A 21,562-nucleotide genomic window follows, 5' to 3' on the forward strand; every position below is an offset into this window, starting at 1 on the left:
TTTTGCTATCAAATCCACGTCCGCTTTCACATTCAAAATCGCGATTCACAGCCAGCACGACCCGTGTTGATTCGTGATTCGCTGACTGCTGATTCAAGATCGTGAACCTCGACTGTTCAAACGTCCATCGCCACGGGATCACTGAAAGCATTACATTTTGAAATGTTGCCCAATGTTTGGCGACTGTTGATGCCGCACGATCATCCTCGCCACAAACTTTACGCGCATTCGCACCAAGCTCCGACGCATCAAGAACACGCTTTTGAAGCTCCGCTCACGCCGAGCATCAGCGCCAGAGCTTCGGTGCGGGTGGGCGTCGAATGGTGAAGACGACCCGCATGTCGAGCTCCTCTACAGGTACATGATGACGACTGGCAGGAAGTCGAATCGGGTTGGCCTGAGCGGGGAGCTTTGCATGCGGACGTACAATCCAGGGCTCCATCTTCAGCTGGTCCCTGGCTCCATGGTCAGCAGGGAAGTCGGGTATCGCACCGCACAGCATGTATGCGGTCGCTCGTCACCCGGCTCATCCTTTCATGCTCCCCCTTTCTCTGCAAGCGGGCAAGACATCCCGTGGGCTCGCGCTCGCCACCAAATGTCGTCTCACAAGCTTCATTCAGCATGCGATATTCACAATCAAAATGACGCGGGCAGGACGGAAGGCAGTCCTGCGGGACGTCAATACCCCAGCGACCACAGTCACACGGAATGGGCGAACGAATATGCACGTCTAGTAGTGGGTGGGTCTTAGCGTGGTCTCGGCGTTTGTTACGCTCAAACACTTGGCTTGCTCGGCTGCGAGCGGATCTGCACCCGCCGAGATACCATTCATCGAGTCGATAGAGCTGTCATGCTCTTGATTTGCCGCTGCAAAGTCAAGCCGGGTCACCCTGCAGTCGCTGCGTCTTTCCACTGAAACACTACCTTCGCATTGGTATCGTGCTGTGAGCAGAAGAGCAGCGCAAGATCCGGCCAGTAGACAAATCGCATGGATGCGTTACGAAAGCCAAGTGCGGCTCGGTCATGATGCTCCTCTGCAAGCGCAGGCAGGTACAGTCAACTAGCGCGCATGAGCATGTGCCTGGGCGTCGAACCAAACGCAACAACAGCCTTGCTCACTGCTGTTGCTCTTGTCAAGGCCCTGACAATTGCCATCGTGACCCCGGTGGATTGCCTGCTATTCCTTCCGTCGGTCTCGGACTTCGATACTTGCAGTGCGCTCCAAGTTGGACAGATCATGCGGCTCATGCTGTTTGCTCGTATCACGATAGCAGCGGTCGCGAAGCACGGGAAGGTGCATTTTGTAAGTCATGTTGGACGCTCATGCCTGTAGGCACTGCAGCGCCCGTATGTGCCTTGCCTTCATTCAGCTTGTGTGCGCATGCCCTCTGGCGCAGCATCGCGTGATACCAAAGGATGCCCATGGCCTCCAATGAGAAGGCGGCAGTCACGACTTGCTTTTCGTACATAAGGTGGAGCAGGCAACAGTGGGAAACGACCTTTGACCGAAGCCTGGTCGTTCTCATGCGCTACTCAGCCCTTCTCCGCCGCGACTTTACATTGGCAATCCCTGAAAAGCTGATTCGTCAAACTGCACTCTGGTCACAGCTTGCCCAGCATGGAAGCAATCAGCAGCATAGCGGCGCATCGCAATCGTCTGACGATGCAGATGCTGTGTCCGCCGGAAGGATGTCCACAGAACCTCTATGTGGACGGCACGGCATGGTTCGTGCCAGGTGATCCTTGGCGAAGGCGACATGAACTGGAAGGATATCGACTTTCGCTGGGCATCATCTTCGGCATCTGGGCCTACGAGTACATCTTGACGTTCTGGTCAGAAGAGCTACCCCGCTGGAAGACCCTCTTCCAGGGCAAGATTATCCCCGTCAACATCTTGACGCTTATTTCTCGGTATTCGAGCGTTGCTGGCGCCGTGTCCGTCTGCGTCTATGCATGGAGACCAACGGCCAACAATTGTCAATTCATCCTTTCGTTCACCGTCGCCAACGTTGCCCTCATTTGGTCCACCACCAGTGGCATCTTCTTCCTGCGGATATGCGGTCTCTACCAGCTGCCCTCCGACAAGTGGAGGGTAAAAGCACCGATGCTTGGTCTTCTCGTCGTCGTCACCGGTCTGTGGATCGCAGCAGCAGCTGGATACAAGACGAGGCCGATTCCCGAAATCATTCAGCAGCCGTACTACAATGGCTGCGCACCAGCTCCGAGCCCCATGTGGCGCATCATGGGCTGGGGAGCATCGATGGTCTTCGACGCTCTAACTTTCGTCCTCTCACTGTATGCGGCCAAGCATCGTCTGTTCACCGGCAGCACGCCAATCCAAGCCGGTCAATTTGGCATTGAAGGCATTTCCAAGATCCACGCTCGCAGTACTGGACTCTCTCACTTCATTACAGTATCGGCATGGATCGTCTTCATCATCACCATGGTCGGAAATGCAGCTTGTTTCTTCACTCTCATCTTCTCTCGCAACCTTATCCTCAGCGTGATTCCCATCGCACCGTTTGCAGCTCTTAGGACCATGGTCACATCTCGACTCGTGTACCACTCGCATCTGTGGGCTGAGGGCAAATCGGCGCTTCTCACCATGCCTGCTCCCACCGTTGGTGCCGTGCGGACAACGAGCGGCTTTGGCATAGAGCATCGGGACGTCATCGGTCAGCTCTGGACCGTACCACCTCCGGAGACTAAGGAAAACGCGCAATCCGATCCCTTACCACCAGCTGCACTCGCCATTCCTTACACTCAACAGATCCTGAAGAGGTCCTCCTTTGATAGTTCCAGCTCCAGAGATCGACAAGTCGGCTCCGATGCTCGCCTGCACATGCGCGACCAGTTTGCCATGCAGCGTCAATACCCTTCAGCGGATCCTGCCGTCAACCAATTCCCCAAGGTACTCGATGCACCCTTCACGAGGAGAGGCAGCAACTTTTCCAGCGCCGAGACGCCGCCGACAAGGAATCAGTGGGGTCGAATGGATGAATCGGCCAACTTTGAGATGCATACAAGCACAGCCCGATCCCCTTCCGCCCAAGATGATCTGGAATCGGCAAGCTCTTCTTCTCGCGCGCTGCACGGATGGACGAGAAGCGAAAGCTGATTTGCCCCCATCGACATCTTGCTTCTATATAGAATGATGTAGTGAACGCCCTTTTGCACGTGCTCCTTCGATCTGACGCTGTGTCTCACACCCCTGTACCATCGGAACGTCACTCAAGAGCGCATCGATCGCTAATCTCCTGCAACGAAATAGATCTGTACTCCCTCGCCTTCTCCTTGCAATTTTCTGAGTGGCTTGAGTACTGCGGCGACTTGGCGGCTTGAACGATATAGAGATGGCAGAGGCGCCTGCAACAACCGCCCAAAGGTCTGACCCTTTGCGCCCCGGGGTCAAGAAGGGTCGTCGACAATTGCAGCTGACCTGCTGGTGGCATATTTGACCATAGAGAGTATTTCTTGACGGCCCTCCAGCACCTCCATCTCTCCCAGGATGCTGATGGCGACTGCGAGCGAGTGTTCATTACAGGCAAGCCAAGACCGGCATCAAGGCTTTTCGCAAGTGCCACTCGGACATTGCAACGCAAACCCTCCATCGTGAATGCCAAGCTTGAAAGCTCGCTGCAGCGCGAGCACTTGCGAATGTACGGCGAGGGGCAAAGCAAAGGATTTCATTTTGGAATCTGAATCACAAGGCACGAATCGGCTGCTCGGCACGAGTTGCACGACTTTAATTGAGAGAACCACACTCACGGCCGGCGGCTCGTGACTGACGCCTCTCCCGCTCTGCCGGCGGGTCGAAAATGCAAAGCGTGCTACGGCCCACGGCACGCAAACAACCCTTCGGCATAACCTCCACTCACACCCACAGACACCTGCATGCACACTCCGCACAGAGTAATCGTGACTTGTGACTGCGCAAATGAATAATGAAGGAGCTGATTGCCACTTGACGCTCATGAAGTATAGACACTGACTCGCGACTTGTCCTACCCATTCGCTTGCGATCGTGCAACCATCTAACGTCGTGTGGAATAAGCGATGTGCGCCTGACCATCCCTCGCCAACACGACCGACCCATCTCACATTACAACACACCTCAGCAGCATTGATCCCCTTCAAATCGACGCTGACACTCTCACTCATCATTAAAGCGTCTCGCTAGCAAACATGGCCGCACCCACAGGAGCCTCTGCCGATCCTCATCGTTACGCTTCCTCTCCCGAGCTGCCCATCCCAGACGAAGCTCTCTCCCTCTTCCGAACATCTAGCTACCTCAGCTCTCTCTCCACTACCGCACTGGTACAGCACATAATTCAAACAAGAGATCAAGTCTTTCCTCATGCGCCTTATCCATGCTTGGGAAGTTTCAGATTCTTGATGCCTGCTATACATACCTGCGGACCGCAAGGCACTTACAAAGCGTTGCTTGCCCATCTCAAAAGTCGAGCGGGAGGAGAGGAAGCAGGAGCACCTCCGAAGAAGCATTTGGATCTGGGTTGCGCAATGGGACAGGATACGCGCAGATTGATCGTGGATGGAGTACCCTCTGATCGATTAGTAGCTGCTGATCTGTCCAAGGACCTCATGGACGCAGGACACGCCATGTACGACGATGCATCAGCGCGAGAGCGAATCGGAGGTACAAAGTGGTTGGTGTGCGATGTGTTTGATGAGCAGCACGTTCAAAGAGTGCGCGACGAGGCGAGAGAGGATGGCGGCGGATACGGCAGCATCTACATCGGAAGCTTTTTGCACCTGTTCGATCTCGGTGAGTCGTTTGCGCGAGGAAACACATCTCACAAATAGATTGAATTTTTCGCTCATCATGCAATGCCCGCAGACGAGCAAAAGTCGATCGTCAAGACTCTAGACGGTCTCCTCTCGCATCATCCAGCTTCTCAGATCCTAGGTCGTCAAGTCGGACTGCCGCTCGGTCGATCCGTCGAGGAGAAGCAGGGCAAGTGGAAGGGGAATCAATCGACCGATAGGGCCTATAGACACGACATCGAATCCTTCAAACAACTTTGGGGAAGAGATTGGGACGTGTATGTGGAGGAGGAGGATTTTGGAGGTCGATATGGGGATGGAGATGTTGCGAGCAGAGGCAGCACAGCAGACCATGCCACTAAGCGGTTGCTATTCAGGATCGTGCGCAAATCTCATCAGAATGTATAGCCACTGTGACTCCCGCACACGCATGCACCCCGAGTCTCGCACACGTGCAAGACGATTGGAGCATCCAACACCATGACTTTGCCGCATGCAAATCGCTATTCACATTGCTGCACAAGTGTGCCTTGCTCATTCTGCTTTTCTTCCTCGCAATGCCGACACTCCTACAGGCCCTTGCTAGCCAGAGCCCCGTTGAAGGACTTGACTGCAGTGTAGAATGCTTGCTTTGCGTCCGTCGCTTGCTTGGTGTCGGCGCCAGGAGCAGCCTCGAGCACGAGGAGCAAAGTAGCGGTGGGCGTAGCAAAGAGGACGTTCTGCGAGATGAACAAAATGGCCGGCCAGCGAGCAAGCGGATAAGCGGGTGAACGAGCGAGCGACAAGAAAGGTGAGTACAACAGATCACAACAACCCTCTTGGCAGTGGGCGCGGGCGCACATACTCACCTTGTCGGAGTGCAAAGACGCAATCTCGGCTGGATACTGATTACCGCGAGGACCTGAAAGAGTGTACTCTGTTCCTCCCAACGTGATCTTGTCCACATTGGAAATGTCACCTGCAGGAGATGAGAGACGAGTAAAGATGTCCAACAGGTTGTTCACCTCTTCTGGAGCAAAGGCGTTGGCAAAGGATGGGGTGGTGCTACGAGGATGACAGGCCAAAGTTGGGGCACACGGGTGAGCGGGGATAAGGGTGTGGCATGGCACCACCAGGGCCTACTTGTAGCGGCGGGTGCCCACGTGAAGACGAATGACTCACGCGCCTACGGGTTGACCATCATCCTTGTCAAACAGCGCCACGTTGCTAACCACGCTGTTCTGAGATGCGAGATGAGTCTTGATGAGCTCTGCGGGGAGAGTGCCAGTGCGAATGTCAGCGCGGGCGAAAGGGGCTAGCCTCATTTGCTCATCCAAAGGTGTCGCTTGGAATTCATAGCGTCAAGCTGGATGCTTGCGAACGCATCCGCTGATCCGCCGCTCGCCCTCGCCGCGCTATCCCACGCGCTCCTCGCCCTCGTGACTTGCTTCGCCCGTCGCATCTTCTGAAACACTTGCACTCACCATCGAAATCAAAGTTGCTGAGCAGACTCTTGCGCGTACCGGGAGGAGCGTCCTGGATGGTAGCTTCAGTCAGCCCCTTTCCTCCTGGTGCTTCACCTCCTTTGCTGCCAGCCATATTGAGCGTATGTGTGAATGTGAGCGCTTTGGGTTGTGGTGTATTTGGCGCAAGATCTCGCTTTCAGACTTTTGACGCTTAGAATTGGTGTGTCAAGACACTTCGTACAGTCACGAATGGATGTGGTGAGAAGGCAAAAAGAGGCGGGAGCGGCCGAGGTTTGACTCTGGTTCTCGCTTGCGCACCCATTCTTCCATTGTGATTCTCGAAGCGACAAAAGCGCACAAAGGCTTCCTGTGATCTCCATGCAGAGCCATGACCTAGCACAACTACCACAGCCATGCGGAGACGTCATCCATCCTCCTTCCCTCGAAGCGTGCAAATCGCCAGTCACGGGTTGCGAGTCTTGAACACCCCCACCCAAGAGAAAAGGCAGCTGGGGGCGGGCGCGGGCGAACGATGACTCAAAGGTTCGATCAGTCTGAGCATCTGTGGTGTGTAGCGCTCCTTGACCGAATCCACGGTCACGAGTCGCTGTACATACACACACACACACACAACAGGTCTCGACGGGTGACTTTGTCAGAGAACATCGTCAATCACGAATGCCTTGATCCGAGCTGAACCCTAGCTGCTGCTCATCATCATCACAGATGCATGTGGTCTGTGCTGCTGACCAAACCCTGACAGATGATGCACATATGCATGCAGCTAGGCTCGCGCGCGGTGCACGCTGGGCCTCGCTACTACTCGTAATTTGCTTTGTCCGATCACGGCCAGCATGGAGCATGACTTCACCCGTGCGAGTGATGCGGGCTTTTCGAAGCGCACGTGACTTGCGATTGTTGGTCGCTCTATAGAGCTTGCGATCGCGAACGACCAAAGCGAGATGCGGGACTTGAAGGATGAAAAGGCGATGGATGCATTCACCGACCGAAGGATAAAGAGGTTGCTTAAGCGTTACGACGACCCAGCTCCATGGCGACTCTAAAGCTCCCACAACTCGCAAATCCGTCTGCTCTTTTGTCTTCCATCGGAAAGCTTTTGTGCCAGGCTGCAAGACAATGCCAGCCGGGGTGAATGCTCGAGTCCTGTGAGTGTGGATCGAGCCAAAGCAATCCAAGTAGACATCTCACTCCCTTCTCCCTCTCTCGCGCCCCCCTTCTCCCCAACTCGACCCTGCTTCCATACCACACATCCCTCAGACGGGACATCACAACGCGTCGAGCAGTAGCCTCCACCGAGCTGCTCCGTCGAGCCTACAAGTACTTGGCGCGCAATACGACCTTGCCAGCAAAGACGAGGCATCAAGCGCAATTAGGCCTGAACGCTTTGCCTCCTAATACGAGGCCTACCAGAGTGGTGGAGAGGTGTATCGCGACAGGCAGAGGAAGAGGAGTGATTACTGAATTTGGACTTTGCAGAGTGAGTCGTCCATCTTCTTTTTGGGGGGCTTAAGAGGGGGCGAGCGGGCCAGAAATGCCGCCTGAGATGGAGGGGCGTTGCATGGTTGCGCAGATCTTGGCTTGCTCGCATAGACGTTGCGCTGTGTGGGTCGTGATAGATGGATGCTTCAGTCGAATGTCAAGAGGAGCGTCTTCTACGTTCGGGCCGTACCTGCGACTCATCGATCTTTGTCTGACCGCTCACTGCCCGCCTTTGATCATCAGTACGCCTTCAGGAAGAAGGCGCTGGCAAACGAGCTTCAGGGCGTGCAGAAGGGTTCATGGTAGTCTTCTAGCGTCGGATCAATCCATGCCAAATCATTAGCCCAAACTGTGCGTTGTCAGAGAGCGAACGGTCAGGATTTCGAATTTTGACAGGGTATCGTATGTGCAAAGGTGTGGTGTAAGTGTTAAGTGTTGGAAAAGGCGCACAGTCACAAGTATGGTTCAAGCGTCTGTCGGGAAACGTCGCTCATCAGGCAGTCATCTTTGTCGCTGGGTCTGAGTCTAGGTCTCGCTTCTGTCAGACCAGCATGGAACTCAATCTCATCGAGCGCCTCAAATTCAGCGTCGGGAGCCGAATGTCAACGCTACATGCGGAAATGAAAAGGTGGTCAGCCGCTCTCTGTCCTGGGTTTCGCAGCACACGAACAAGCATCACTCACAAAATCTACGCAAACAAAAATTTCAGGGGCAAGAAGTGTAAAGTGCAGTCCTATCAGCAGCTGCGAAGGTCACAAACTCAACGCACGTGCACTCACGGATTGACGAAATCCTTCGGCGGGGCAGCGGGATTTTGGTTCGGGGTTGGAGGAAGACCTGGCCTGCCAGCGGTAGGGCCCGGCATGGGCATGGGCATTGGCATCGCTGCAGGTGCTCCTGCCCGGCTGTATGGACTGAGCATGCCACGCACGCCCGATGTGAAGCGGGAAGCTTGTGGTGCAACCAGCGGCACGTTGGCCATGCCTAAAGGAATCGACGCAGGGGGTACAGCCGCCGGCCTCGGACCACCATTGCCGATGTTTCTGGCGGTCGTGGTGGGCGGAGTAGCTTTTCCTGGCGCCTTCGTACCGGACTGAATCGAGCTCTTGGAATTGTTGGAGGAAGCGCTGGAAGACGAGACTGATGAGGCGCCGTCTGTGCTACTTTTCCCTTTGCTTCCGCTGTCACTTCCAACAGTGCTGGGAGCTGGCAGCTCGGCAGAGTACTTTGCTTTCATGGAGAAGAGCTCGGCGATATCCCTCTCCAACTCTCGCTTCATCTCGCGAATCTTGCCCACGTCTTCGAACATGCGCGAGATCTGATCGAAGGGGCGGAGAGAGGAGATTAGCACTCTAGATTGTATGACATCCGGAGCGCTTGGTTCATGAGACCCACCTCTTGCCCAAGAACGCCTTTGAGTTCATTAACGTGCGCATCGATGTTGTTTCTCAACATCTCTCGGCTTGCAAGCTGCACAGTCTGGATGACCTTGGCGTTGTGCTCAGCTGTGGCTCTCTGGACGCTCTCAGTGTACCCTTTGAGGGCCGCTTCGCTCTCAGCTTTAGCCTGCGCATCCGCTTGTCGTTGGGCATTCTGCTGCGCAACCAAAGACTCGATAGCTGCAGAAGATTGTGAGGCATTTTTGCCGATTGAGCATAGACCTCTACACCCTGTGGAAACACGACCTCACCTTCCTTAGGACTGAGTTCCTTCTCTTTTGCAGCGTTCTGTTGCTCTTTCAACTCTTGCTCGGCTCGGATCTGACATGCAGGCAAAGGCAGTCAGTCGGCGGCATACAAGGCGTCTGGCTGCGTCTTCAACAAAACTGACCTTTTCGAGGATGAGATCTGCCAGATCGTCTTGCTCTTTGGCTCGCACAGAAGAGTTCCTCTCCTCCTCGGCATCTCTCTCACTCTTTCGGCTGACTTCAGAGGCTGTACGACGAGCTTCCTCCTCCTCGCGCCGTTTCGCTTCCTCGTCCTTTCGCTCGAGCAAGTGCTTGAGAATCTCTTCAACAGCCAGAGAGAGAGCTGCAGTCTGCGCTGCAGCTACTGATGTATCTTGCTTGGTCGCCGTTGAGTCGGTAGTCACCGTTTCGGTCGACGTAGCTGATGTTGAAGACTTCGCGCTGCGGCTCTCCACTTCTTTGGCATTAGCCTTCGTAGAGGCACCGACAGTCACGTCAGATTCATCGCCATCGTCATCCTTGTCGGCGGCGGCTTTCTTTTTTGCCTCATCAACCTGCTCTGTGACCGTGGCTACTGCCGCGCTGCCAGCACCGAGCTCCGCTGCTTCTTTGATGACCTCTCTCAACTTGCTCTCGTCTCCCAGGGATGTTGCCTCCTTGAGCCTCTGCATTAGCGACTTCGGAACATCGATTTTCTCTGGCAACTTGCCAGTCTTGGGATCTGCCTTGGCACCAGCCTCTGCCGGACGATTGGCTTGACGCTGTCTTTCCTTGTGCGCATCCCACTCAGACACGGCTGCGTGGACTAAAGCTGCCCCTCCCGCCGCTGCTGCCAGCGGACCCAATTTGGACAGGAAATTTCGTCGGTCGGAGCGCTTCCTCGCGGCCTTTTCTTCCTTCGAAAGCTTCTTCGAGTTCGCACGTGAGCCCGAGTGTGCCCAGACGTCTTGATTACGCAGCGCTCCCGGCGAAGCCTCTGAGTGCCAAGTGCGCGTTCCAGAGCGTGATAAGGGAGCCGGGGTGAAGAGGGCAGGAGGTGCCCCCGCTGCGGCGGCATTGGGCGGAAACCCTCCCCCGCCTCCCGCTGCGGTGTGTGCGGTCCACTGTCCACCATTGCCAAAGGGCGGCGGTTCGCGTGGCGGTGGGGCTGCACGACCATCGGAAAGCTGATAAGATGCGAGGTCTGCGCTTCCAGAGCTCGTAGGCGGTGCTCCCGAGACACCTCGACTGCTCGTCGTCGCTGAGCGCTGCAAATGCTGATTGCCCGCGTCCGCAACACCAGGGCCACTTCGCGGTGCTTCGGCCACAGTCGTCGGTCCTGATCCAGTCTTGAGCTGCGCAAGCTCTTGATGGAGCTGAGATACGCCGCTGGTCAGTTCGCGCCATTCTTTCGACCTGTCGACGACGTCCTTCTCCAACCAGGTGTTGAGCTCATTGAGATAGCGAGCAATGTCTTGTTGCTGGGCTTGCTGCGCAGCGCGCGCCCCTTCGTTGTCTCGAATCGCCTGGAGGACTGCCTCTAGCTCGGGACTCGGCTTGGACTGCTCTTTGAAGGAGCCGGGGGACAAGTCGCACCTCTCGTTGCCGTATGAGCTTGGGTCAGGCATGGACATCCCCGTCGCGACCATACCAGAGGGCTGAGATGGTGACCGTTGGTCGCGTTGGACGAGATTGCTGCGAGCCCATCGGACCGTGTTGTCTTTCTCGGGTAGATCCGGTGCGCCATACCACCCAGCATTGCTGTTGCCCTGTTGTGTACCCCGTTGACGACGCACTTCTGCTTCCATATTGAGGCCAACTTGACTTGTATGAGGAGCAAAAATCGCCTTGGGAGGTCGAGCTTCGGACGCCGATGTAGATGGTGCAGCCCCATACAGGAAGACGTCGTCTGGAGCGCGACCTCTCAGAGTCGTAGCCTGGCTACGAATCGAAGGAGCGTAAGAGGAGGCAGCGTCCGTGTTCGCTGGAGTTGGGGGCACGCCTAATTCCGAGCGCCAGTCTCGTGCAGGCACTCTCTCGCGAGAGAGAGTTGAAGCTGACGAAGATGGAGGAAGCGGAATCTTTTCCTGGTCTTCCCTACTCATCTCGAGTGTAGCAGGTGCGCTAGTGCGGCTTCGCTTAGGTCGGTCGGCTAGAATGGCTTGATCGCGTCCATCGATGGGATCGCCGTCGAGATTGCGATTCTCTGGTCGCAAGGCTCGCGGTAGACCTGCCTCTCTCACAAGCTCTCGGAGTGTACCTCTTCCGTTTAGAGAGCTTGTGGTATCCACTTGGGACTGCATGCGGTCCAACAGCTTTTCTAGTGTCTCTTGGACTTTCAACAGCTCGTGATCAGAGCGAGTTGAAACAAGGTCGTCACCTTTTGGGACTGCAGTATCCGTCGCCTGAGCTTGCGCCTTCTCTTGAAGGCGCGTCTGTCCCTCGAAAACGTTACCGACGAGGCTCAGTACCCTGTCGAGCTTCTCTTGCACTGCTGCAAGCTCGGCGTGATCGTTGCGTCGAGGTGTCGAAGCACCTTCATCCTTGCTAGATGCAGTCGTGCCCGCGCTGCTTCTGCGCCTCGACGAGCTGCGCTCCGAAAGTTCGTGTGCTGTGGTGGACCTCTTGCTGGCTGAGGAAATTTTGCGCTGCAAGCCAGCGATCACATCCTGGAAAGAGCGAATCTGCTCTTCGAGATGTGCCTCGCGCGCTTCGCGTGCAGCCTGTTGTTCCTCGAGATAAGTGAGCAGACGAGCTACGTCGCCGGAGCTCACGCTTGCGCTGCCATTCTTGCTGCTCAGCGAGCTACGGGCAGCTATTACAGGCTTGGTAATGGACAAAATGTCCTCGCACTCTGCCGACTCTTCTGCCTTCGGTAAAGAGGTCCGGCCCTGCTTTCGCGGAGTGCGCTTCAGTGCAGAGGCCAGATCAGAGTGCTGCAAAGAGGGCGGCTTTACTTGTGTGCTTTGCGCCTGCGATTGAGTCTCTTCGAGCACTGTCTCAAGGAGCCGTGACTCTTCGCGCGGCAAATTTGCTGGCGCTGCCTTTGCAGCGCTTTGCGATGTCAATTCCAGTGCCGCACCGCCAGGCGCACGTTTGGGCCGAGCCTCCGCACTCAGATGCGCTGCTAGGTTCTGAAGGTCGGAGCCTGGTCGACTTATGCAGCTCGCTTCACAATCGCTTCTAGGTGGACGCTGGCTCGCAGAATCGCTGGGAACTAATTCACGGGATGACGAATCCCAGTCGAACTCGCTCGGGGGTGGAGAAGCGCGATCCTGTTCGAATGGCGTAGACACCACAAGCGCCGTGTCGTGAGAATTGTCCTGGACCGGTTTGCGCCAGGTCTGTGGACTCGCGTGCGCTCGCGGTGCTTCAGTGAGTGGCCGTTCTGGAGACGGCCTGTCCTTTGGTGGGACAGGTGGTGGACGAGGAGGCTGCTCATTACCGGATGATGGTTCGGATGCCCAAATGCCTGCAATGCGCTGAATCGTCTCCTTGCCACTGCCACCGCCAGTGCTCGGAGAGATGGGGTCAGACTGCGCAGATGCAAGTACCTGGGACTGCGATTGCCCCACGAGCAATTGCACAGCCTGATTGACGGATACCTGATTATCTCCACAGGCTGACGGACTCTGACTCTCGAGCACCTGCGTCTGGCCTTGCTGGGCAGATGTGTCCCTGCCCTGCGCCATCCCAAGCGCCTCCCTGAGAAAAGAGATGCAAGCAGTACAAGAATCAGCAGTCGTGAGTGTAAAGCACGCGTCCTGCCTGCAGAGACTCCGCACTGCTACTCACCACGCTGCTGTGATCCATTGCACGCGATCGATAGCCCTGTCGACCGCGATGCGCTCTACACCATCATCAAAAACAAGTTGAAAAGCGTGAATGTCTCCCAGACCCTGGGCAAGAGCGGTCTGTGCTGCAACATCGTGCTGGCTGTTTGGATGCACGGCACTCGGCAAGGAGAACACCTCTAAGCAAGCTCGTAGGTCCAAGACCACATTTTCGCGCCCTCCGCCGCGCGGTATCCAGCTCAGGGCCACGGCTGTAGGCAAAAGGATCGCCTGAGCGCGCTGCCAATGGGGTTGCCTGTGGTGCACGTTAAAGTAGAACACTGTTCCTTGACGCAGCGGAGCAGCTCGTTGACGGTGTTCTCCGATCAACTCCAATGCACCTCGATTGTCCAAAGGCAGGCGACCACTCTCTACATTCTGGCGAAAAGATGCTTGGGTGCCGTGTGTACGAGCGCTGAGTGCACTGCGGTCGTCTGACATGCGTCGCGCTTCAGCGACTTGCCCGCCGCTTTCACCACTGCGCCATGCGCTGGGTGGGGCTTGAGCTTCAGCAGCGTCTGAAGCGCGAGAAGCTTCACGCAAAGGATCTGATGGAGTTGCACCCCTCGAGAAAGCGCGTGCGAGATTGCGCACACCTCCAGCAAGGCTGACGCTGCCGGTGCTTCCGCTTCCCCCTCGTCGAGTAGGACTGGACCCCGCAGATTTTGTCCCAGCTGAAACAGAAGGCGGGCCCTTCGGGTCAGCTGTAGGGCTAGCATTGGTGCGCTGCCTCTCAGCAGAGGTCCTGCGTATGTGCAGCGGAGAGGTTGAGAAGCCGAACAGCGAAGGAGAAGGCTTTCGAGAGCCGCTGAGTACACGTCGAGGACTGCGAGAGGGCGTGCGCGTCGGCCCGTCAAGCGTGTCCAGAGGTCCGGGCTCCCTATTCTCCTCGTCTGCTACAACTTGTGAGATCATCTCCGCGCCAACAGCAGCGATGCGAGCTCTGGAGGCTGAGACCTGCGCTCTTCTCCGGAGCGCCAACTTCGAAGTCTCTGCCGCAGCGTCGCTCTGCTCTGGAGCGGTTGACAGCTCATTATCGACCCGAAACGACAATTTCGAGCTGGGTGTGATAGAAGCAGGTGAGCTGACTAAAGATTCAGGTTTGTCGCGAAGAGCCTTGCGATATCGCTCTGCAATCTCCTGCGATGGTGTGTGCTTTCCAAAAGGTACTTCAGCAGCCCGAGACTTGGTAGGCTTTGGCTGTGCCACTGCCTGTGCACTTGGCGCATTGCTTGGGCTAGGGACCGATTGCATTTCTTGCTCAAAGAAAGCTATCAGGTCTCGCGCCTTTGTAGGTGTCCCGGGAGCGCGAAGTTGCGAGCGCAAAGCAGGTCCAGCTATCGCCTTTTCGCTTTGACTATTGCTGATCGAGTGACCCACGGCGAAAGTCGAGTCACTCAGGGCAGGATGCAAAGAACGAAGAGATCTTGTCGAATCATGAGCAGGGAGGTCGCGCTTCTGTGTCCTTACAGGTGACACGAGATGCGACGTGGCTCCGGGTCCAAGCGAAGCGTCTCGATCAGTGTGGCTTCTCACATGTGCATCCAGCGCCGCTATACCTAAGCCTTCCAGCTGTCTATCTGCTCGTGCAGCGTCGCTTGGGGTCTCAGATGGCGTGTCAAGGTCACCGATTTGTTTTCTCACCGCCTCGGACGTCGCGACTGGAAAGGTCTTGATGTCGCGTGCCACATCATGCGTTTTGGCGCTAGACCAATTCGAGGACTCGGAGTAGGCGAGCTTAGATGGACTAGATGGAGCGACTTGCTCAAGGGGACTCGCGCACTGCTGCTTCGACACCATGTAAGTGGCAGCATCATATCCAGCCGTGGTAGGTGGAGTGCCTGGACTCCTGACCAAACCAGCCGTGGTAGGGGTTGGAAGGAGAACACTGGCACTTCCTTTGTGGATGCTGTGGATGCCCGAGCTCACAGAAGTTGCTGCCGTCATATCCGTCTCGAGTCGCCTCAGCATGGGTGGATAGGGATGATGCCTCCCATGCCCACCGGCGGTGCCCAACTTGTGGCTGTAGAACTCGGGGGGAAACGGCGAAGCGTCGCTGGACATGGGCAAGCCAGGAGAGGTCGGTGCAGTGGATGGAGACCTCTGTTCCATCCTGCTCCAAAAGTTCAGACCACTTCCGCTCTGGCTCATGTGACTTCCAGCGAGGGTGCTTGAATTTGGTGAAAACGGTCCGAGATGCGCGGACCTTTGCCCAGCTCGACGAGGTGGCGGGAAGCGAGGCCTTGCGGCTTGTTCAGAATCGCTAGCGATTGGCAAGCGTGGTCCAGCTGTATCCATAGTAGCTCTATTTCTGGCTTCTCGGCTCATAATACTGCTGCTTTGGCTATTCATGCTCGTCACTGAAGAGCTTTCGGCGGTAAGGCTCCTTTGATGAGCTGGTCGAGGACTAGTCTGGTGGGCTGCTTCCATTCCGGGGCTCAGAGAACCCTCCGCGGCCGAGCAGAAAGATCGACCAGATGCTGCGCTGATGTGGGAGCCGCTGTCCGAGGAATGTGCATTCACCACTCGCGAGTCGCCCCTCTGCATTGCCATTACTCTTTCTTTGACGCTGCCGGAACGGGGTAAGCTTGGCCGAGGGGCGTCTAGCCTGCTGTGTACGTGTTGCTGAGGTGATGATTCTGCGTGCTCGGACGCGTTGCTCATCTCCTCGAGCATGTCGAGCACCGCTTGCTCTTCTGGCCCAAGAACCCCTGAAGAGATCTCGCGTGCCAGCTAAATGGAGATTGACAGGTCAGTACCGGCGACAGTCAGCTCAGCGGCGACGAGCATACTCACAGACTCTGCAACCAGACGGTCTTGATGCTGAGGATCGAGTGCGCTGCATTGCGCACGTTCGATGTCGTCATTGACCACCATTAGTGTTCCATCTGTTCCACCAGCAACCCTTGCGTCTTCTGCCGCCCTATCTCTTGCACTCATGACTTCCGCAGCCCCATACGGCACCTCCAAGCTCGTGTACGCGACTTCTGAATCCGAGTCAATTGAATCGCGCTTTGCGTATAACGAACGTGCCTTTGTCACCGAAGACTTTGGAACGCGAGCACCGGACTCTTCCAAGACGAGTTGAGAGATCAGCTCCTTCTCGCTGTCGTCCGAATGTGTCAGATTGGGTGTGGAGCTGGAGGCGACCTTTGCCAGAGGGCCCGCAAGGACGCTTTTCGCAGCTTCTGCTTTGTCCCTCAGAGCCTGCTTGGAGAACATTGCTCTGTTGACCATACTCGTCACCCAGCGACTTGTGGATCCAGCCACAGAGCGCACGCTGCCAGTGGTCGAGAATCCCCGCGTAATCGCAGGACTGCTTGGCTGAAAGGGATAGACAGTGGCACTCCCCAATTTGAGCTGCGCACTACTGGGCCTGACCGTTTCTATCGACCTGACGCTTGGTGTTCTGTCAAGGTCGTGCGGAGCAGCAGGCCGGTGAAGCCGGTGAATATCGTTCTCTCGATCAGAGATTACTATCTCATCGCCTACGCAGTAATGGTACTGGCTGCCGTGGTCAATGCACGTTGCGGCGCTGGTAGTCGCGTCTGAAACGTCGGATGTGCGTGGCGCAGCAATTGTCTGGGCTGCGATATCGGACAGAGCGAGCCCGGAAATGTTATCTTCTGGCAGGATGGAGGGATCAGGCGTTGCTTCTGTATGAAGTGTGGAGTCAGCTGCGACAGATGCGACATGTAGATCTGTTGATGGATCGCTGGGTGGTGACAAGTTTGGCAAGTCGTTGTCTTCGGGAAGATCTGCGCTGCTCGATTTGGATAGTGTCGGAGTCGAATCTTGAATTCCTGCGGTACGGGGACAGGCTGGGCCGTCGTGAAGATCCAGCTGAGCTGCAAGTAGTGTATCAGCATCAGACTGCTCCAGCACCGTCAACGGCACGTCCCCTTCTCCACTCGAGCAGCCTTGGCCACCCTTAGAAGCCTCCTTGTAGGATTCGGCGCTAGTGAAGGTGTTGACTTCGGAAGACGCGTCTGGCGCGTCTTCCAACACTGGCAGGCTGCCTGCCGTGGTGTTGTTCTCTCCGTTTGCAATGACCGAATGCGCGTCTTGCAGATCATCCTGCATGTCTCTGGCAACATCTACCAATATGGGTGCCTTCGGCAGAGGGCGCTTTGCTGTGATGCCGTGCATCTCTGCTGAGGCGCTTTGTTGCTCTGCACCATCCTCTTGCGCCATCGGTCGCGCGCATGTGGGTTCCGTAGGCAAGCCTTCAGCTTGCACGCCACTTTGAAAGGTCGGCTCGTCGACTTTGACCACTGGAGCGACATCATCGTCAGCAAGTGACTCCTTCTCGGCGCTAGTGGAGGTGCGCCGTGGCGAAATGGCTGGCGGCTTCGAACGTAGCTTTGGGCGAGCATCCGCGTCCTCTGTTTCGGAAGTTGAGTCCATCGTTACTTCAAAGGCTTGCAATCCCTCTCAATCACGTTGGCAAGCTCAAGGAGAGGGTCCAGGGGCGTTATTTCGACTGTTGATGGAAACAATACGCGCCTCGAAAGACATGGAGAGAGCGCAGGTAGGCTTTTCCAGGATACGCTACAGGAGACGACTCCGCGTGGCTCAGAGAGGTTGCAGACGTATGAGGCGGAGGACTGACCCTGGTGGGTCTTCATAGGGGATGCAGATGCAGGCGTAGACGAAGCTACAGCCACGAGCCGTGAGTCACAAGTCACGATGAGGGCGGGTGGGTGTGCGCATGCTGCCAGCAGCTATGGACGCCTCTTCGCGCCATAGCTGTATGGGCTGCTGCGCAGCAACCAGCAGCAGCATGCACTTTGGGTGTCAGCAAGCAGTCACCGCCGTCGCCAGTGCAGGCTGCGATGAGTCAAAACCAGCCGCGTGCGTGCGAGTGCTGGATGCTCTGCTGCGTCGCCATAACGTCTGGCTCCGTATTTTGGGTCTCGCCGCGGTGGGGTGCGCGTCTCTTCTCGCGACGCGCCATATCCTCCAATCGCGTGTGCAGTGTGGGTGCCGCAACCCGCAAGAGCGTGTGCCCTATAGATCAGTCAAGATTGGTACGCTTCAATCGCAAGCAGGAATTCACAGATCGATTAATGAGATCAACTTCCACCGCCAGCATCATAGAAGCGATGGAAGGAACTTTTTAGTGATCCTCACGTCAGCCGCTGCTGAAAGTCAGTGCCTTCCGAAGTGTCCTCACTGTGAACACAAGACTCCGGGATTCCGATTGGCAGAAGACGCAGCTCTCAAACGCATGCGATAGGTACTGCATGGTCCGAGTTGAGCACCTTGACGTTTGCTACTTCTCACAACCCTAAGGAAAGTAGCCGCCATTGTTGACGTGCACGACCTGTCCGGGCGTCAGGCAGGAAAGTAGTCAGCACCGTTAATCACAGGCATCGAGGAACGGCATGTCGGTATGTAGCACACCCACCTGTCCAGTCATGCAGTTAGTGTAAACAGGATCGGCCAGGAAGACAAAGGCGCCTGCTAGTTCAGCCGGCTGTGCGGGTCGACCTGCGGTCAAGTCAAAGACGTCCAAAGACTTAGGAATGAGCTAAGGTCCGGACTCTCCGGACCGCTTCCCCGCCTTTCAGAGGCCAGTCACTCACCGTGCAGAGGAATCGCACCAACGCCCCAACCTTCCATGCTTTCTGCTGTTCGGGACGCCGGCTGCATGGGCGTGTAAACGGGCCCTGGTGCGACTGCGTTCACGCGGATGCCCTTGGGGGCAAGCTGGCCCGCAAGTGCTTTAGTGAAAGTAACGATTGCGCTGAAGCAGTCACAGAACACGATAGATGGATCAGCGCTTGAGCGGTGACCCGGATCTGAAGGCCAGTCTCACCCTTTGGTGGCGGCGTAGTCGGCAAATCCGATGCTGCCCTTGTGAGCAGTCACGCTCGCATCGTTGATGATTGTGCCCGCACCTCGCTTCAAGTGTGGCAATGCGAACTTGGCAAGAGCAATCATGGCCACGATGTTCGTCTGGAAGGTATTTTCGACGTTTTTCAAATCGATCTCTGCAAGGTCCTTGCACTCGATCTGCTGGCTTGCGTTGTTCACCAGGATCTCCAGACCTCCCCATTGTTTGACGTGAGTGTCAATCAGGCTCTTGCAATACGCGTGATCCTTGACGTCTCCTGGCACAACGATGATGGACTTGCTGCCAGGTCCTTCCTTGACCAGCTGCTCGACCGTCCTTGCATCCTCGGCTTCTTCGGGCAGACACGCCAGAGTAATCTTTGCACCCTCGCGAGCGTAGAACAGCGCAATGGCACGGCCGATGCCACTATCGCCACCGGTGATGATCGCACGTCGACCTTCAAGCTTGCCCGTGCCTTTGTACTCCGTCAAGTACGGCTTCCCGTCATTGTCCCAAGTTTCGACCTGGTAGTGCGCCGCTCCTGGCTTCATGTCCTTATCCAGTCCAGGGCCTGTTTGTGACTGCTTACTTGGTATAGCATTCGGGTACGCAGTAACAATGTCATGTTGCTCCTCCAAGTGCGACTGTTTCCCGTGGATCTTGTCTGAGTTGCTTGACATTTTGGGCTGTCTAGCGGAGGGTAGCAGGTATGACGTGGGTAATGTGGGCGTGTCTCTCAAGGCGCTGGCTACTCGACTTGCGTGCGTGATGGTAGTCGTAATAGTCAAAATTTGATCTGGTTTCGGTTGTGCTTGAGATTCATATTCTGCACCACCCGCCATGTCGGACCTGCGAATCGAGCTCGCAGTCTTCCCACGCCTGTGCCCGCACGTCATCACCACTGCCTCGGCACTGCGGCCCGTTGCGAGAGCTCTTCAATCATAAGATCAATTGTGCGCTCGCTGAGACTGCCGTGGCTGCTGACCAACAGCTTGGCCAGGGCGCGCATGTTGGATTTCCTGCCCGATATCAAGGCGGTCTCGCTGTAGGCCCCACCGGTCGTTGAAGCTGCAGATGCAGGTCATGAGACCATCCATGCCATCACGATCGAGGCTATGCCATCGGCGTGTTCCATCTCCATCATGCTGGGCTGGTGACGCATGCAGCTTGATGAGAAATTACGACTCGCCTCACAGACTGTACCTACATACTGAACATGCCTGGCGGGCTTTCTTTTGTGTTGGGCAAAAGGTGATGGATGAGGCATGAGGCAAGCTTGGACCCTGCCGAAGCTAACGAACGCCACAGCAGGGGACGGGCCAGTGAGTCGCGACTGCTGCGTCACCATTCACGACTGCGTTCCCACGGCTCGCCGCCCCTTCCGATCGCGGAGTGCAGCTGGACAGAGCTAAGCTTGCTTGCATGCATCATGGTGACTCGTGACTGCTGCAAGCACGCGTCACAAACAGAAGTCTCATTCGTGATTAGACGCAAATCTCAAGACTCTTCTAGCCAATCGTGAATGTAGGGGCTAAGAGAGCCTGTCGCCTTCTATCGCATGGAGCATCTACAAATTTTCATCAACAATGCCTTCATCCTCCTCGCGTTCTGCCTATAATGATCCACGCAGGTGAACACCGTTCAAGTCGGCATAGTCCTTGCCAAGATCTCCAAGCCGAGCTCTGGAATGCGCTTCCGCCGGAGCCATGGGCTGTCATTTTGATTGGCTGCTTTTAAACCTAACCCTGGGCAAGAGAGGATCCAGGCAGCGGTCATGAATGCTGATGGAAGCTTTCGCGACCTGGGGTGGCCTGCACAACGAGCTGCCAGCACCCTGGTTTGACTGCAAAGGATTGCGCGCCACCTCGGGTTCGCTGTGGCTCATCCGTCTTCGATGCGCACCGTAAGGAAGCCTCTTGATACAAGATCCAGCGCTCGCAACAGCATCTCAAATCGAAAGACCGCGTGTAGTAAGTATTCTTGAAGGAACGCGCTCCGAGCCGTAGTAGTACGTGCAAGACTCATCAGACTGTGGCGACTCGCACAGGTGGAAATCAAGGTCTTGGAGCCAGCCGCGCAATCGTGCAATGTGCGTGGACTCATCCCGGCACCTAGCAACGCTGCACCTTAGCTGACTGGCGATACACTGAGCATCGCTCTAGCCTCGCAACATGCCTGCCCCTGCGCAGTTGAGGAGGCTGCGCGCGGGAAGGCGTCGAGGACCAGTCGTGAGTGGTCTTCTGCGCAAAGCGTTATGGCACCGACACGATGAGCGACCGGCAGCAGGGCGCAGGCGCAGAGAATGTCTGTGTGGGGCGCTTTACTCTGTGCAGAGCCCCCAAGGCCTCCTTAGGCCTGAGGATCAACATCTACAGACAGAGGCCACCCAGTCTTGCTCAGATCGCCATCCAAAGCTCTTACATTTGCTCACCAACCACATCTTGAGCGATGGGGGACCGGTTCATTCCTCGAGCTCTTCGCACAAAACTTTCTG

The 21,562-nt window shown here is 56.3% G+C and overlaps 7 protein-coding genes across 7 annotated transcripts; 4 read left to right on the forward strand and 3 right to left on the reverse strand.

The window, feature by feature from the left end:
• Window positions 1-27: 27 nt before the first annotated feature.
• IE81DRAFT_340704 (hypothetical protein) lies at window positions 28-3,118 on the forward strand (the record flags this gene model as incomplete). The annotated part of the gene is made up of 5 exons (XM_025515620.1): window positions 28-736; window positions 876-1,050; window positions 1,110-1,303; window positions 1,334-1,347; window positions 1,609-3,118. The coding sequence occupies exons 1-5, from the start codon at window positions 362-364 to the stop codon at window positions 3,116-3,118; spliced, it is 2,268 nt and encodes a 755-aa protein (XP_025370668.1). The 5' UTR covers window positions 28-361.
• An 850-nt stretch (window positions 3,119-3,968) lies between these two features.
• IE81DRAFT_322367 (hypothetical protein) lies at window positions 3,969-5,406 on the forward strand. Its single transcript, XM_025513615.1, has 2 exons — window positions 3,969-4,786; window positions 4,859-5,406. The coding sequence occupies exons 1-2, from the start codon at window positions 4,186-4,188 to the stop codon at window positions 5,191-5,193; spliced, it is 936 nt and encodes a 311-aa protein (XP_025370669.1). The 5' UTR covers window positions 3,969-4,185; the 3' UTR covers window positions 5,194-5,406.
• IE81DRAFT_365733 (hypothetical protein) lies at window positions 5,355-6,363 on the reverse strand (the record flags this gene model as incomplete). The annotated part of the gene is made up of 4 exons (XM_025516955.1): window positions 5,355-5,504; window positions 5,634-5,829; window positions 5,947-6,034; window positions 6,249-6,363. 4 exons carry the CDS (start codon window positions 6,361-6,363, stop codon window positions 5,355-5,357), a joined length of 549 nt encoding a protein of 182 aa, XP_025370670.1.
• A 925-nt stretch (window positions 6,364-7,288) lies between these two features.
• Window positions 7,289-8,304, forward strand: IE81DRAFT_322369 (glucocorticoid receptor-like (DNA-binding domain)). Its single transcript, XM_025513616.1, has 3 exons — window positions 7,289-7,728; window positions 7,974-8,081; window positions 8,260-8,304. Exons 1-2 carry the CDS (start codon window positions 7,384-7,386, stop codon window positions 8,034-8,036), a joined length of 408 nt encoding a protein of 135 aa, XP_025370671.1. The 5' UTR covers window positions 7,289-7,383; the 3' UTR covers window positions 8,037-8,081; window positions 8,260-8,304.
• IE81DRAFT_365734 (hypothetical protein) lies at window positions 8,104-17,636 on the reverse strand (the record flags this gene model as incomplete). The annotated part of the gene is made up of 8 exons (XM_025516956.1): window positions 8,104-8,338; window positions 8,414-8,418; window positions 8,510-9,048; window positions 9,126-9,349; window positions 9,421-9,490; window positions 9,561-13,101; window positions 13,192-15,962; window positions 16,026-17,636. The coding sequence occupies 8 exons, from the start codon at window positions 17,634-17,636 to the stop codon at window positions 8,313-8,315; spliced, it is 8,787 nt and encodes a 2,928-aa protein (XP_025370672.1). The 3' UTR covers window positions 8,104-8,312.
• A 152-nt stretch (window positions 17,637-17,788) lies between these two features.
• On the forward strand, window positions 17,789-18,738 carry IE81DRAFT_77042 (hypothetical protein). Its single transcript, XM_025517621.1, has one exon. The coding sequence runs from the start codon at window positions 17,941-17,943 to the stop codon at window positions 18,466-18,468; it is 528 nt and encodes a 175-aa protein (XP_025370673.1). The 5' UTR covers window positions 17,789-17,940; the 3' UTR covers window positions 18,469-18,738.
• On the reverse strand, window positions 18,272-20,319 carry IE81DRAFT_322372 (NAD(P)-binding protein). The gene is made up of 4 exons (XM_025513617.1): window positions 19,051-20,319; window positions 18,818-18,978; window positions 18,640-18,722; window positions 18,272-18,555 (listed from the first exon to the last, which is right to left on the reverse strand). Exons 1-4 carry the CDS (start codon window positions 19,908-19,910, stop codon window positions 18,520-18,522), a joined length of 1,140 nt encoding a protein of 379 aa, XP_025370674.1. The 5' UTR covers window positions 19,911-20,319; the 3' UTR covers window positions 18,272-18,519.
• Between the last annotated feature and the right edge of the window lie 1,243 nt (window positions 20,320-21,562).

The sequence above is a fragment of the Ceraceosorus guamensis genome, assembly GCF_003144195.1.
Source record: "Ceraceosorus guamensis strain MCA 4658 unplaced genomic scaffold IE81scaffold_19, whole genome shotgun sequence".
In the NCBI taxonomy this organism is placed as follows: Eukaryota; Fungi; Basidiomycota; class Exobasidiomycetes; order Ceraceosorales; family Ceraceosoraceae; genus Ceraceosorus; species Ceraceosorus guamensis.